This window comes from Danio aesculapii, chromosome 14 (genome assembly GCF_903798145.1).
Source record: "Danio aesculapii chromosome 14, fDanAes4.1, whole genome shotgun sequence".
Classification (NCBI taxonomy): Eukaryota; Metazoa; Chordata; class Actinopteri; order Cypriniformes; family Danionidae; genus Danio; species Danio aesculapii.
The window spans coordinates 10275605-10292555 of NC_079448.1; the positions used below are offsets into that span (position 1 = coordinate 10275605).

General features: G+C 35.8%; 1 protein-coding gene across 1 annotated transcript in view; it reads right to left on the bottom strand.

Annotated features, from left to right (window-relative positions):
• Positions 1 to 16951, bottom strand: part of rps6kal (ribosomal protein S6 kinase a, like) — a 65425-nt gene that overhangs the window by 36057 nt on the left and 12417 nt on the right. The window contains exons 4-11 of the mRNA XM_056472547.1: positions 16853 to 16934; positions 16688 to 16768; positions 14222 to 14301; positions 9723 to 9829; positions 9395 to 9432; positions 4784 to 4926; positions 510 to 580; positions 248 to 336 (exon numbers count right to left, since the gene is read on the bottom strand). Coding sequence (XP_056328522.1) covers positions 248 to 336; positions 510 to 580; positions 4784 to 4926; positions 9395 to 9432; positions 9723 to 9829; positions 14222 to 14301; positions 16688 to 16768; positions 16853 to 16934 — 691 coding nt within the window. The remainder of the gene's footprint in view (positions 1 to 247; positions 337 to 509; positions 581 to 4783; positions 4927 to 9394; positions 9433 to 9722; positions 9830 to 14221; positions 14302 to 16687; positions 16769 to 16852; positions 16935 to 16951) is intronic.

Genomic DNA, 16951 nt, shown 5'->3' on the forward strand with positions numbered 1-16951 from the left:
AGTACCGCTGTCGCCGCGGTATGAATGGCGCCATAAGGAACACATTGAAGTAGTAACATCTGTATAGCCATATTGCACTGCTTCTCATGTGACATTGCTCATTGCAGTGTGAGCCGGCCTTAACTCTAGTCTAGGGGATTTGTAAAATGCGCCCATTTCATAAAACAGGAGTGTTCCTTCATTTTTTGTGCTTCCACAAAAAAAAAAAAAGTGAAATTATGCAGGGGAAAAAGTAGACGTGACTTACCTAAACGATTTGATGGATTTCTTTTGAAAAGCATTCGTAAAAGACTTTGTGCTTCCAAACTTAAAAACTGTGGCATTCCCAGCTTTGCTCTGCAGCACAGAAAAAAAAAAAAACAGTACAAAATCGTCAATAATAAAACGAACCTACAAGCGTTTTATGTCCATAGTGGTCATATACAATCCAATCAAATCTGGTAGTATTGTTTAAATATGTGACCAATCAAGCATCACATTTACTGGTTTGTTTGAACAGCCAAACTCACTTAAGAATCATGTTCATAGTCTCATTCCTGTCTTTTCCTTGGAAAGGTAATGTGCCGGTCAGCATTTCAAACTGCAAACAGAATTACACCAATAACAGTCAAACAAGCAAATAAAAATCACATTTAAGTATTGAAATACTACTGTATGTAAATCAATTGTAATAATACAATTTGAATGTAGTCTTTCAGTCAATTCAATCGTTGCAACAAAAGATATTATGTCCACATTACACACAAAAAAAGTGCCTTAAATGTTTTCGTTTTCTATTGTTCATACAGTAAAGCTTAAATCAACCAAAAATCAACAAGAGACAAAGCTTTAGATTGACATTATGGTTAGTACAAGATGAGAGAATAATCACTTTACAACACTGCACATTACAAAACAACTTAAATTTATTCATTTGAGACTTTCGAAAAGTAATTTAGTCACAATTTCGGAATTTATATCGCCTAACAACAAAAAATGTTTGACCAATAACCATGATCCACAAAATCAACATCCATGTGATCAGTTAATTAAATCTAAATCAGACAAAGCATTTAAAATACTTATTTAAGAGACAAATTTTGGATTTCAACATGTTTTAACATTTACATATGATTAAATTGCACAATATCTCAAAAACGTCAGCAGCCAATCAAATTTCATCAATAAGTAACTTTGATTTGGCGTACCACAATGATATGCAGATTACATTTATATTTAAATATTTAAATGCTGTTCCAAGTCCCATTAAATCTAACAAAATAAGCAAGCAACGTTTTTTTTTTTTCCCTGAATGCGATTGTATTTTCCTTTATAATAAAAACTATTATTTAAAAAATAATAATCTACTGTTAAAAGGTCAAATGTTGCAAAAATAACCATCTTTAGGAGTCTTTTGACAATGGAAAAATATTTGACTGCTTGGCTCTAGTTGGGCAGTCAAGGTCAAATTATTTGAAAGTAATTTTGTGTCTCTTTAGGATTTTATAACGGCACCAAGATGCACAGTTCACTTGCAAAACATCAGCTAAAGTCTGAGGCAGTAGTTATTTTGTAGATGAACATAAGTTCCAATTACAGTGAGGAATTATTGGTAGGATGTTTAAATAGAAGCTATAGCAATACTTCAGCCAAACAAGTAATAATATTTCAATATTTTCAAAACATAAAATTTCAATATTTTAAATGTAACTGGAGGCCATTGTAAAAACCTGCGGACTGACATGATATGCTCTGATTTTTATTATTTTTTTTGCTTCTGCTGCGAGATGCAATTAAATTGTTTTGGGAAGGTCATAGAGAAGTCCATTAGACTAATTCCTCCTGCTGGAGATAAAAGGACGAATAAGTTTCTCTTCATCTTCACTGGAAACTCAACTAATTCTTGCCACGTTTTTGAGACATGCTGATTTCGTGATTGCTTTGACATGAGAAATTAAACTAAGATCTGATTGCAGAATAATATCAAGAATTTGGATTTAATCTTCTGTTGTTTGACCTACAGAGCAAGGAGGTATGCATTCACTTTGAGAACTTCATCACTTTCCAAACGCAATGACTTGAGTTTTCTTTGTCAAATAGAGTAAAAGATTGACAGACAGTATGTTTATATAAGGCAGTGCACTGAATAGAAGGCAGTGCACTGAAATAACGGTGATGACTTTTAAATCCGTTTCCGGTATTTCAATATAAATTTGCATATATATATATATATATATATATATATATATATATATATATATATATATATATATATATATATATATATATATATATGATTTTGCAGGGGAGTGCATCTGCATAAAATATAATAATCTTCAAGTATATATAAATACAATAAACAAAAAAATACTAATTGAATAAATAGTGCTTTTTATTGTTTTCCTGAGGAGTCAAACAGTATTCAGGTACAGCAACTAAATCAAATGTAAAAAAAATACTGTGTAGTCTTTGTTTGATAAATAACTGAATAAAATGAATCATTGTTGGTACCATTTGCAACAGAATGCTTTTTAAATTCTCATACAGTCACAGGCCCTTATAAATTATAATCTAAACTCAACATTGCATATCTTGCGATGTGACTATCGTAAATGATCACATTGCTATATCGATGCTGAAACGATATATGGTGCTGCCCTACTATGAACCAAAGAAAATATAGTTCTGTTTTGGAGACCTTGTTTTTCCTTTTTATTATTTAATACACATTTTTTTTTAAATCACTGAGGGAAAAGTCAGTACAAACGTTACTGCCACTCATTAACACCGCATTCTACACTTTCTAGGTGTGGAATGTCTCATTTCACAATGCTTGGTTCGAAAATCAACCTTTGAAGACTGCATCCTTCATAGAATGGAGCCTCTGAAACGAGACACCGTCACAGCCACTACTGTTTTGTTGTTTCACATGACTAAACTGTTTTGCTATTACCAGAAAAAAGACACCTGATATGGCAACAATGTGGCCAGTAGAAGAGGTTCAGACATTCCTCTCATCGGTAGTCAAGAAGCTGGATGACCCGGAATGGAAATGATAATGTTAGAAGAGTGTTACTATTGTGACAATTCCACCCATTTAAAGCGGTACTAAACTGCAGTGGAAATGCAAACAGAGCCGAGCAAAACTAAACCAAAGCAAGCCAAGCTGAGCCGTGCCGAACTGTACCACACAGTGAAAAATCTGCTTTAATTCCCCTGCATTGATTTGTCATTTGCATGAAGGTTTTTACAATTTAGCATTGTTAAATTTGTTTTTATTTTAAAAATTGATTTAAATTTAAATTGTTTCAGTTCGTTTTAATAATGCTTGTTAGTATTGTTTTAGTTTTTACATTTCTATTTAGTTAATTCTAGTTTAGCACAGTTAAAAGAGCATGTCCAGTGTAGGTCAAAAGCCAAATTTAATGTTTGCGCAGATTACATTAATCTTTGCGCAAAAGGTTCCATATTATGTGCATATTGACATGATAGCATCACACAGTTGCTGCTGTCGGCTGCACATCCATGATGCGAATCTCCCATTCCACCACATCCCAAAGGTGCTCTATTGGATTGAGATCTGGTGATTGTAGTAGAGGCTATTCGAGTACAGTGAACTCATTGTCATGTTCAAGAAACCAGTCTGAGATGATTTGCGCTTTATGACATGGTGCGTTCTCCTGCTGGAAGTAGCCATCAGAAGGTCATAAAGGGATAAACTGTGGTCAGCAACAATACTCGGGTAGGCTGTGGCGTCGACACAATGCTCATTGGTACTAATGGGCCCAAAGTGTGCCAAAAAATATCCCCCACACCATTACACCACCACCAGCAGCCTGAACCGTTGATACAAGGCAGAATGGATCTATGCTTTCATGGTGTTGATGCCAAATTCTGACCCTACCACCTGAAGCAGAAATTGAGACCAGGCAACGTGTTTTCAATCTTCTATTGTCCAATTTTGGTTAGTCTGTGCAAATTATAACCTCAGTTTCCTGTTCTTAGCTGACAGGAGTGGCACCCAGTGTGATCTTCTGCTGTTGTAGCCCATCTGCCTCAAGGTTCAAATTGTGCATTCAAAGATGCTCTTCTGCATGCCTTGATTGTATTTGAAATTTGCGTTAACTAGCAGTAGGACAGGTGTACCTATTAAAGTGGCCGGTGAGTATATTGTATAACCACAGGTTAACGCTGTACAGTTGAGGGCAAAATTATTAGCCCTCCCATGTATATTCGTTTCCAAATGTTTGCCAAGTGATATTAAACAGACTTTACAGCATTTATTATAATATTTTTTCTTCTGGAGAAACTCTTTTTTTGTTTTATTTTGGCAAGAATAAAAGCAATTTTTAATATTAAAAAAAAACATTTTAAGGTCAAAATTATTAGCCCCCTTAAGCAATATTTTTTTGTGAACTCCACATTTATTCTGAATTATTTCAGAATGTTTTCATTGTTTTTTAATGGCTGTTTGTTTCCTTTAATTTTTCATTTATTGTAAATGGTTTCAGTTAGTTTTTCAGTGACCATTGTTAGTTTTGTTTTAGTTTTTCAATTTCAGTTAACGAAAACCTTTTTGATCAACAGTTCTAGTCTTTTCGTTCACTAAAAAAACCTTGGTTTGCAATACAACGGACTTTAAACCCTTTTCAAAACCGTTATAAAATTGTCTGTCTGATTTGCATACATTTTTTCTTAGCTCCTTGCTTCACAAAAAAGCAGTGTTGCCTACATAACGTCACATTTTCCAAACATGCTCATTACGAGAGACAAATTCATAAGGAGTGATGTACTGAGCACCTACCATTAAGACACCGAGAGACCACCAGTCAGCACTCTGTGTGTGACCTCTCCTGTTGACCACCTCAGGGGCCATATATTCCACAGTGCCACAGAAAGAGTACGCTTTTTTGTCCTGATCTACGGATTCTTTACTGAGCCCAAAGTCTGGAAAAGGCACATCATCACAGTTGTCATAATTGCAACATGCTGCCAAAGCCAAAGCAGGGGTGTCAAACTTTGCTCCTGAAAAGCCAATATATCCTGCAGAGGATTGTATTATCCCTCGTTCAAATTGACTACCTTTTCATTACGTTCGGAGCTGTTTTTGCCCCATTGACTTCCATTATAATGTTTTTTGATTGCAAAGAAATGACATCATATAATCATGCATTCGTGATTGTGGCTGGTTTTCCCTGTCGAGAGGAGGTAAAATGTGTAATTTAAACATCATCAGTTGCCACCATTAACCATTAGCCTGTGTAAAAAAAGTTTATGGAGCTTTATGGAGTATGACAGCAAATTATAGTGAGCTTGCATGAAAACCTGGTTTACTTTGTTCTGAGGCCCCATTTACAGCGATGCGTTTTAGAATGAACACGATTCACGTCTACACTGGTGTTTCACCTAGCATTTCTAAAAAGTTCCCCATCCGCACACACACTCTGACATGCACTGCAGCGTACACATACGTCTGAGCTCCAGGCAGTAGGCAGGTGCTTTGAGCACACTTCCTCAGGTAAGAGCACCGCACGTTGAACAGTTCATCAATGATCTACCACTGGATGTAATCTCAGTATAGTTGTTAAATGTGATATTTAATTCCTCTGGTCTACATCTAATGACATATTGCCCGACTTTGGTCTTTTGAATCTATTACTTGTTCTCAGGTAATGTTTTGGTGGAGCACAAAGATAAGTTAATATATTAATGTAACCATGTAGACTGTTTCAGCATATTTGACTGATTGCTTGCCTTTATTTCCTATAATGTATAAACTTATTTATGTATAAACTTATTTAAAAGTTATACTTTTATAATGGCCATTATTGATTATTAAAACTGATATTCAGCAAAAGAGAGAGCATGTTTTGTATTTTTAATGAAAACGAAAGGAGGCAGTGATGTTATAGGCTTTGTTTTGTAATGAATATGCATACAGTGATGTTGACGCTCATTTAAATATGTAGCTACACGACGCCTCAACATTTCTGGTGTCTATTGTTAGTATCAAGATGAAAATAGGCTGTGATGTGATGTGAATGAGCTTATAAAGTAGCCTACACTGGTCTCTTTGAAGATTTACCTGATGTGTCCACCGGAGTTTGTTTTGCATATGAAACTTGTAAGTTCAGATTTTCCATATCAAACTCAAGACAAGGAGAGGATGCAAGACTAAACATTGTGTACTTGATGTTGAGAAAGAGCCCCAATCAGCATGTCTGCAGCCACGCCTCCGTTTTCCCCCATCCACACGAACACGGAGCAGCAGCGTTTTCAATCCAAAACAACCTCTTCAGAGTTTACAAAAAGCTCTGTTTTCAAAAACTCTGGGGTAGTGTGGACGGAAAGCATAACCGTAGCAAAACTTATGCATTTTAAAACTAAAACATATTAGCATAAATGAGGCCTGACACATATCAAGATAAGTGTGCAAAGGTCTCTCACACACACATTATACTCCATATAGAAGGCAAAAACTAAGCTTTTCCTCAACTCCAGGATTTCACGGGATTTTTTTTCAGAATTTTGAGGCCTAAAATGAATGATTTTGCTGCAGCTTTTCTTGACATTTACAGCAATATTTGTGGCCTCATTTTGTGTTGACTGGGTGTAAAAAATTATACCATAGACCAAAGTCTATATTAAATATATATATTTTTGACTTGCTTCCAGACCCAGACACCGGGTTCTGCAACTTAAATTTAAAGGATGCTCTATGTTTAAAAAAATAAATAAAATCTTGTATCCATAAATAAATTGCGCACAACAGCTCAAAGATCAAAATCCACTGAATCATTGTACATGTAGTCTCTCATAAAGGCAATCACAGTAATAAAATTAAAAAGTGTTGTTGTTGTTGTTTTTACATACAGTTGAAGTCAAAATTATTCGCCCTCCTGTGATTTTTTTCCTTTTTTTAAATATTTCCCAAATTATGTTTGATAGAGCAAATAATTTTTCACTGTAACTTTAATAATATGTTTTCTTCTGGAGAAAATTAATTAAACTTATTTTTTTATTTTGGCTAGAATAAAAGCAGTTTTAATTATTATTATTATTATTTTTTCAATCTTATTAGCCCCCCTAAGCAAAATGTAATTTTTCAACAGTCTACAGCTTGGGTTCTCAAATCCGGTCCTCGTGACCCCTGACCTGCACATTTTGTATGCCTCTCTTATTTGACACTCTTGCTGCGTCCCAATTCACATACTATTCGTCCTAAAAATTATTTAAAAGTAGAAATAGTATGTCCCAACATAGTATGATGAAAAGAGTATCCTAAAGGTTCCCGTATGGTTTACTATTTCCGGTAAAAGCTCGAAGTGTAGAAGCGTTCATACTCTAACCGCTGATATTGCCCACAATACATCGCACGTAGGACGCGGATTTGATTTAGAACGCTACGAATGCAGGTGAAAAGTGTAAACAAACTACAAACATGATGGATGCGCGAGACCAACTGTCAAGTAGAGAGGCTTCGGTAAAGATGTTTGCATGACTGTTAATTAATATCTAGCCCACTGAAACATGTTTTAATCGTGTTTTCTGTGTTATATTTCATCTGCAACAACAATACTGAACTTGTATAAAGACATGTTTATACATTAACGTCTGAATGCAGAGTTATCCAAACACCAGAGGAGATTTCTCTGCATGAAAGACTCGTAAATGGGAGATTAACCTGCTGATGCTTCTCCGATAAGGTAGGAAATTAAATATGAAAGAAATGTGGATGATGTGTGGATAATTGACAGGGCTCGTAACTAAGCAACACAACGATCTGTTAACAAGGAAGTAGTATGTCCCATAAGCTTGCATACTATTCTGTTGCACACTCAAAAGTGTGTACTTTTCCTTCACAAAAAAGTACATACTTTTAGGGTGTAGTATAAGTTTGCGAATTGGGAAGCTGCAACAATTATCTCCCCGTTAATGAGTGGATGATCTGAACCAGCTGTGTTAAGTAAGAATAACATACAAAAAATGCAGAGCTGGGGGTCACGAGGACCAGAACTGAGAACCACTGGTCTACAGAATAAACCATCATTATACAGTGATTTTGAAAATTACCCTCATGTCCCTAAGTAACCTAGTCAAGCCTTTAAATGTCACTTTAGCTGAATACCAGTGTCCTGAAAAACATCTAGTCAAATATGATGTACTGTCATCATGGCAAAGATAAAAGAAATCAGTTATTAGAAGTATTTGTTTAGAAATGGGTTTAAAAAAATTGCTTTCCATTAAACAGTAATTGGGGGGAAATTCAGGAGGGCTAATAATTCTGCCTTAAACTCTAGGTAAATAGAAACAGAAGGAACTGTGAAACAGCCGTGAATCAGGTGTGCATGGCAGCTCGCTGCTTCTGCTCATGCACTGCACACACACACTGCTTTCTGCTCTACTAGCACGAGCGATGTGAAAGAGGCATGACAATGCCTGTGTAATGTGATGTGCCCACAACAAGTCTTTAACTAATTTCACCCACCTCAAGGTTTTAAGGTCTTAGTTGAAGGGTCTTAGGTCCACAGTAATAGTTATAGATAAATGCGACTTTTACTATATTTAACATGCGCTGTCTTCTTCTTCTGGCTAAATGCTGAATTACAGACCAGCGTAAAGGTATATACTGCCACCAACAATCATCATGTGTGTAAAACCATGGCTTAGCGAGGGTTGTTTGCGTCCACATGGCTTTTGTTTAGGGCGAATCCATGTCGTGGTGACATCATAGAAAGCGTCTTGACCCCAAATTTGCAGGAAATCTGCAGCATTTCAGAAAAAAATGCAAGTTCCGTGAAATTTTGCTGAGTTTGTGATAAATTCAGCGATTTTCCCCAAAATTAAATAAATAAAATTCGCAAAATCCTGGAGGGTCTGGCTTTTTTGCACTGCAACTGATGATCAACAGTAAAAATTAAAAATTGTACCTCTTCCCTACATGGAAAACCACCAACAAACATGAATGCATGATGATATGATGTCATGGGGCAAAAACAGCCTCAAACATAACGAAAGGGTAGTCAATTTATCCAGAGTGTATTTTTGAATATTTTTAAAGCATTTTCCCAAAATATGTCTCAAAACAAAATTTGTCAACAAATATCCTTCCATTTGCTGGAACACAGAGAAAGTTGTGGCCAAATTAAAACTTAAACCCAGGAGATGAAAACATCCCCAACAAGTGTTCAAATGAGAGTAGCCTGAAAGTCTGCAGGACGGCGGCCTTCCAGCAGCAGAGTTTGATGAAAAACCCAGTCTGACCATGTCACACACACTATATATGACTCATTTTAGAAAACTCTGGGTGAAACGCTAACAGTAGAAGTTATATATTACAAATTTGCCTCCATATCTACATGCACATGTTCAACAGGCAGGGAAGTGATTTAAGAATTTGTACAACGGTACGTACCTGTTAACTTGATATGTCCAGCTTCATCAAGCAAAATGCTGAAAATTAAGACCACATTTCTCCAATACAGATACAACAATACATGAACTAAACAAGTCAACAAACAAACAAAAAAAAAAATCAGACGGAGAATTCAAAGACCTCTCCGTTATAATCTTGCAAATGGGTTCTGAGAGATACAGCCATCCTTATTTAATGAAAGATCAAAAAAAGAGAGGACAGGTGAAAAGGCAGAAAGAGAGAAAGTATGGCTTCTACTCTACACACAGAAAGAGAAAGAGAGAGCGAGAGAGGGAAAATAGCAGAGAGGTGAAGGGGGATACTTTACTTTTCAGGCTTCAGGTCTCTGTAAACAATGCCTAGGTTGTGTAGATGATCCAATGCAAGGGCCAGCTCTGCAAGGTAGAATTTCACATCCTCCTCTGTAAACATAACCTAGTAAGAACTGGACAAATTTACTCTCTCATCAAAGACCACGCACACACACACACAGCAATATAAACGTCAACATTTACAACAAAGCAAAAAAGATGGATACAAGCATTTCAGATCAATAACAGGAGGGTCAACAATTCAGAGATGTGCTACTGTATTTTTAACAAGTGATATATATATTTATACACATATATTCTTTATTATAAAACGCATGTACTGGCAAATGTGAATGTAAAACACAAAGTTAGACAGTATGTTTGTATTCATTTACATCATGCAGAATTACTGGTGTAACGGATCACAAATCTCAGGGTTCGGATCACATTATGGTTTGGTCATGGATCAGACAATTTCGGATCCATGCGGATCAGCCAAAAAGGAGAGAAGACAAATATGCTTTGCTTTCCTTTTATTTCAAATAATAATAAAAATGAAGACATTTTAAAATATACAGTATTGTGAAAAATTCACTATTACTACTGTTGTTGCTGATAATGCTAAATGTAGAAATCTAACAATTTGTACAGCCCAGATTTATTTTTAAATCTAATTTTCAATAAATGATTCAGTTTCACTCATAAAAATTTGTTTTATTGCTAGATGATTATTTTTGAAGAATTATTCAGTGGCATATTTTTGATAGCTGGTTATCGCCACCTATTGCTTAAATAATGTAATTGCTGCCTACAACTTTCATTTTAGAGCATCATGTTAAATGCATATGATGGTGATTTTAATCATTACCATAAACATCAGTGGTTTTATCTAAGCTATAAACTGTTATCCCAGTACTTCTGTGTTATTTGACTGTTTGTAACCAACTCAAAAGACTAAAAGACTGAATCTCTTAATTTTTGTGTTTTTCAAACACAGATTTGAATGCAGCGATTCAAAGGATTAATAAGTACATGCAAAGCGACATCATTTATAATTTATTCTGTGTGGGTGTTGAGATCCTGATCTTTTATTGATTAATCATGCAGCTTCCACTGAAGGCATTAAAGCAGGCTAAACAAGTAGTGACAGAAAACACCTTTAATAACCTAAGAAACCCACCACGTCCAGAATAATCTACCACAACTTCCGTCATCATTATATTTTACAGGAAAGCCTAAATGCTTTCATACATGTGATTTGAATGACACGAGAGGACATCTCTCTGCGATCGTTACAAAATTAGGATTAATCCACAAGTAAAAAAATTTATTAATCCGCAGGTCACGTGTGTTCTAAACCATGGGTTAAGATCCATATGAATCACAGATCAACAGTGATCCGTTACACCCCTAAGCAGAATGAATCCAATGCAAAACCTTGCAATCTGATTCACATAATAGTTTGTGTGAATAAGCTACATTCAAAATTTTGACAAATATTTCACAATAAGGTTCCATTAATTTTAGCTAATATATTAACTAACGTGAACAAACGATGAACAGATTTATAACAGGATTCATTTGTCATCCTTGTTAATGTGAATAGAAAAGTAAAATCATTCATTGCTAGATCTTGTTAACTTCCAGTACATTAACTAATGTTAAAACGACAAGCACAACTTTGGACTTCAATAAAGCATTAGTAAATGTTGAAGCATGATTAGTAAATGCTGTTCATTTTTAGTTCATGTTCATAAATATATTAACTAGTAACTACCGAAACCTTATTGTAAAGTGTGACCAAAAAACTTGTATTCTCATTTAATGATTCTACAATCAGAACCTGCGAAGCCACCATTTTAGACTTTGACGACGATTTTTGAAGTGCTTACATGAAGGTAATGAAGAGGTTGTTTGCACAGTTATGGTCCGTTTCCACTGAGTGGTACAGTATGGGCATGGTACGGTTCGGTACACCTTTGTGCCCATTTCCACCGTCAAAAGCTACTAAAGAGCGAACCATACCATACCACAACAAAAGGGTTAAAAAAAAGGCAGAGCTAGACGCGCAGTTGAAAGGTATTGGTTTACAGAGAAATGCTACTAACACGTGTACAAGCCAGGAGAATAAAAACAAAGGAAGCGCCATTTTTAAATACAAAGCAGAGACATTACATTGTAACAATATATACATATAATAACGAGCCATGGTCGACTCGAGCTCAAACAAAACCTTGGCTTCGTCTTGATGAACAGCCCCAAAGCCAAGAAGAAGAACAGAATCTTCCATGTGTCCTGTTGTTGTTTACGAGGCTAGTGAGCTCACGTGTGTTTGCCATGCGTCTATGTTTGAAATAACTCATTTGACCTCATAATGAAAACGTGCACGTGATTATTGAAATGCTTCTGACATCCTTTATTTTTTCCAAAAATAAAGCAGCAGCTTGAAAAAACAAAGAGCAAATGATTCTTTCAAGCAACCTAAAACATGAACAAACTGCCATGTTTAATTATTATCATCGCCTTTTGGACTATTATGAACTTGGAAAGGCGAAACTATTTTTTAAACAAGACGTTAACTTTACTTGTGCTGGTGAAGAATAAAGATGAGAGGTTTGTACTGACTGTATATATTTCGTATCATTTATGAGCCCAAATAAGGTCTAAAATTATGTTTTGGGTATTTTTATATGTAATTGTTAATATATTTCAGAGACCGTTAGTTTCTGTGTGTGCTCATAAAAGTAAGAAGTGCTTCTCATTCGATATGTGAATTTCAAGTGAGAATGACATCGACTGCAACTTTCTGTTGAACACTACGCCTACCAAAAGGGTAACATTGGTACCATTTGGCAATGAAGACACAAGCCTGATATAGGTGACCCGTAGCGAACCATACCCTACTGTACCACTCTGTGGAAACGAGGCATTATACACAGCAATTGGGTAGAAATATAGTATACAACCCAGAAGCCTTATTAATTATCCTTCCCATTCCTAATACAAATGGTGATTTAATAAAATGATACATCAAGAATCTTAACAAAGCAAAATAACAAAATAAATAAATAAATGTAAGGTGGACAATTTGACAAATGCATGCATCCATAGACTAAGGCAGGGATTTTCATACTTTTAGGACACGCATCATTTTATTCCCTCTAGTAAACGCATAAAAATTGTCATCATAATTTACTCGAGTGCACACCTCAATGTCTCGTGTCGCCCTTAATCGGTGCTGGCGTGCCCCACAGTTTGAAAACCCCTGGACTAAGGCAGAGATTTACTTGCATCTGATTAGCAAGAGAAAAACTGTTTGGATGCTGTCTGAGGGATCTAGAATCATGCGGATGAGAGAGCTCTTCTGCTGTGATTTCACCAACCTCAGCTTCTCATACTGCAAGTTAATCGATAGCAAATTGTAATTGGGTGGTAAATCTGCTCTAGGACAAGTTTGGTTACCTTTGATTAGGCTGTTCTCGCAAAACATTAAAAAATAGAGCTGAAATACAGGACTGTCCTGGAAAAACCCTAAACCTGTTGTAGTACAACACAGTTATGTGCTTCTGCACTATTTCATCAGTGACTTTATGACCACGAATAACGCAGGTGAAAATGCGGACTCAGCTAAAGGAGGGAGGTTTAAAAGGACTAAAGGAAAGAGGAGGAAAAAAGTTTGGATGGACCTGGCATTTTGTGACTCTCCCTAATTCTAGGTTCCAAGTCGTCTTTTAATTACTGAAGTAAATTAAAAATAACATGGCTGGGCAAATTATTTTATTAAAGTTTGGACGATGTGTTCCTCTGGCCTACCAAATAAACGTGGGAAAAAATTTCCTTGACGTTCTCTCTGTTATATTTTGAGCGCAAAATAGTAACATTTAACTTTACATGTACCTCAATAGTACATGATTTGTTTAGCATTAAATAAAGGTGAAAATACCAGTCCTTTGAGGTTTGCAAATCATGTTGTGGGATTCATTTAAATACTCAGCTCCTACAATTGCATATCCAATAAGGTCAGGTGCAAAAACAACAGCTGTCAATACTATAACAACAGTTAGACATTTTGCACTGACAAGCTGATAGTAAACCTAGTCAAAATATCTAAGCTCTATTTAGTTGTTTTTAGGTGGTAGAGAAACAGCAGATATTCGTTAAATTGCTAAATAAAAATGTTAAACAATGCATTAATCAAATTAAATCAGAAAAGTGAATATCAAAGCATTGACATTAATGTTAGACAACTGCACAAATGTGAAATTCTGAGTTATTTCAGAGTAAAAACTCAAACATAGTATAGTATACACTAAAACGGACCAATATTTGGGTTTTAGGTTTTAGATTTAGAATTTACAGCTTTTTAAGACCTGTAAATTAACAAAAGGTAACCTTCACATTTTTTCAGGAATTTGGCCAATTTTACAAACAATTAATTGATGTTGGAAAATGGAAGTACAAGTTTATTGGTCTATTAATCTCAACAAAGATAAGCTGTAGAACACCAGATGCTTACCTCTTTGGATAAACGAGTAAATACATCCCCACCCCTGAGAAAATCCAAAATTAAATAGAGTTTCCCTTCTGTCTGAAAGGCTGTAAGTGAAGAAAAAAAAACACATTGAGAAAACACTTCTGGAGAATTCCACAGAAACCTAAAATTACAGTGGAAAAAATAAACAGCTGAAAAATATATACATCCCAGTTTGTTTACTACACATATTGTATACACCAAAACAAATTTCCTGCTAGAGAAATTTCATGGTTTCGATGAAGGCACTTGATTTAAAAACACTCAGGGACTCTCCATTCCAAATAGTATAGATGTTTTTTGTCTTCATTGTCAAACATGTTTGTTGCTAAAATAATCACTTAAAACTTACTTTTTAGGGTAGCTTTTATGTGATTTTAAATACGTCTTTGTTTTGTCAAGACTTTAACATGAACTTTATGATAACAGCATTGTTTTATTTTTCTGGGCGGAATGCATAATCATAGTAAAACTTAAACGTTTTAAAACAAACATTTAAGCGTAAACAAGGCTTCAAACATATCAAGAGAAGTGTGCAAAGGTCTCTCACACACATTGTATGCCATATAGAAGGCATAAAACTAAGCTTTTTTTGCACTGCAACTGATGATCACCAGTTAAAAAAAAAATTAACTTTACCTCTTCCCATCAGGGAAAACACCAACAATCAAGAATGCATGATGATATGATGTCATGGCTTTGCAATAAAAAAAGCCGTTATAATGGAAGTCAATGGGGCAAAAACAGCCCCGAACATAATGAAAGGGTAAAAATGAAAAAACATGTACCCAGAGTGTATTGTTGAATTTTTTTCTTCGCCTAATTATGTATCAATATAAGATTTGTCACAAAAAATCGTTCCATTTGCTGAAACACAGAGAACATCATGGCCAAATTAAGACTCAAAAATCACTCCATAGTGGATGAAAACATCCCCAACAGCACACAAGGCTTCAAATGAGTAGTTGAAGTCTGAAGCCTTCCAGCAACAGAGATTGACAAAAAACCCAGTCAGACCAGGTCAAAAACACACCATGTATGATTTATTCAAACACGGGTGACTCTCACTCTGAATTAAGACCATTCAAATAAGTAACAATTATGTTACATTTTGGAATTTAAAACTTTAAAAAAAAAATTCTGGGTGTAATCTAGGGTTGGGCCGATAGATGCCATCGTCTATCGCCGATAAACTTCACGATACTGAGCTGGCATCATGATCTATCATTCCACATTTATAGTGATATACAACTTGTTATTTGCATGTCATCTTAATAGCAATAACAGTCTTTTCATGAGCGGTGTTACATTTTACATATAGCTGCTGCTTACACGGCTAACAGCATCGTGAGGATTAAATGAAGTATTATACAGTACCTCTCATGCTCAAAATGTGTAGATTCAGTGGCAAACGATGTAACCTGCAAACCCCGTCCCACAGACTTTACAGTGAATGGCTTTAGTTATTTTCATAGCGGACTTGAAGCCACTGGAAGGCTTTTATCCACTCTTGGAAAAGTGTAAGTGGTGGATTAACATTCAGGACACGATCACTAATAAGATGTGCCATTATTAGTAACTTAAGGTGGTTTCTAAAACAAAATCTGTCAATGTTATTTTCAATCCCTCATCTTCAGCGCTTCACATTTTCACGGTTGTAGCTCCTGTCATCTGAAGGCAGAAGGCGTTCACTGAGTGATTGACAGCTGATATTAACCAATCCATTCGTGTTTTGTTCTAGAGCAGTGGGCCAATGAAAAGAGCACAAAGGTGGGGCAAACATTGCAGGCTTTATTTACTTCAGCAAATTCACATAACAACCGTTTTAATCTGTTTCTGAGCGCTGCGTTTGGCGTTTTTAGGTGCAAAGGTGTATTCTGCATAAATGTTTCCAAAATCCGCACACGCGGTAAGGATTTTGCTGTGAAAAATTTGCGCATTTGCGACCAAAACGGTCGAGCCCTAGCATCTTTACTTGTTATTATTTCCTCATAATGATAATAAAGTAAGGAAGTTATCAATTACAATACGAATTACAGTGAACTCCAAACGAACTCTCGTCTCCTCCATCAGCTGTGGGAAAAATTATAATAACACAGATCACTGTGCCTATTCATGCCAAAGTCCCGCGGGGAAAAAAAGTGATTGACAGGTGGTAATTTGTGTGTAACTTTATTTATGGTTTGGTTATGGGTAAAGCAAAGACCATGTGGGACAGGTAGTGAAAACGGTAGGCTACAATAAATTAATTTGTTATGAATTAATTGATATTTAACAACAACCACCCCCACCCCCACCCCCGTCTACGACAACGACGCCATCGTCCTTCGTGATGTTTCACAATAGACATCGTACTATGCCAAATTGGTCAACATCGCCCAACACTAGAGTAAACCAATAAACAGTGTAAATCATTAATAGATTCTCTAAAACATTTCATCTGAGTCTTACCATAGTGCAACTTCACAATGAAAGGATGATTGACCTCCACCAAAATATCTCTCTCCATTTTAGTGCGAACTCTGTCCCTCACTGCAACACAACACACACACTGGTAAACAATAACACTGGAAGTGTGCCGACTAACTACTCACACGGATCAAGACACTCGCTGACCTTTTAAAGATGCCTTTTTGAGCACCTTCATTGCATAAAGCTGGCCAGCATCTGGACCCATCAACTTCCGGACCAAAAACACCTGAGGAAAGTTCAAAA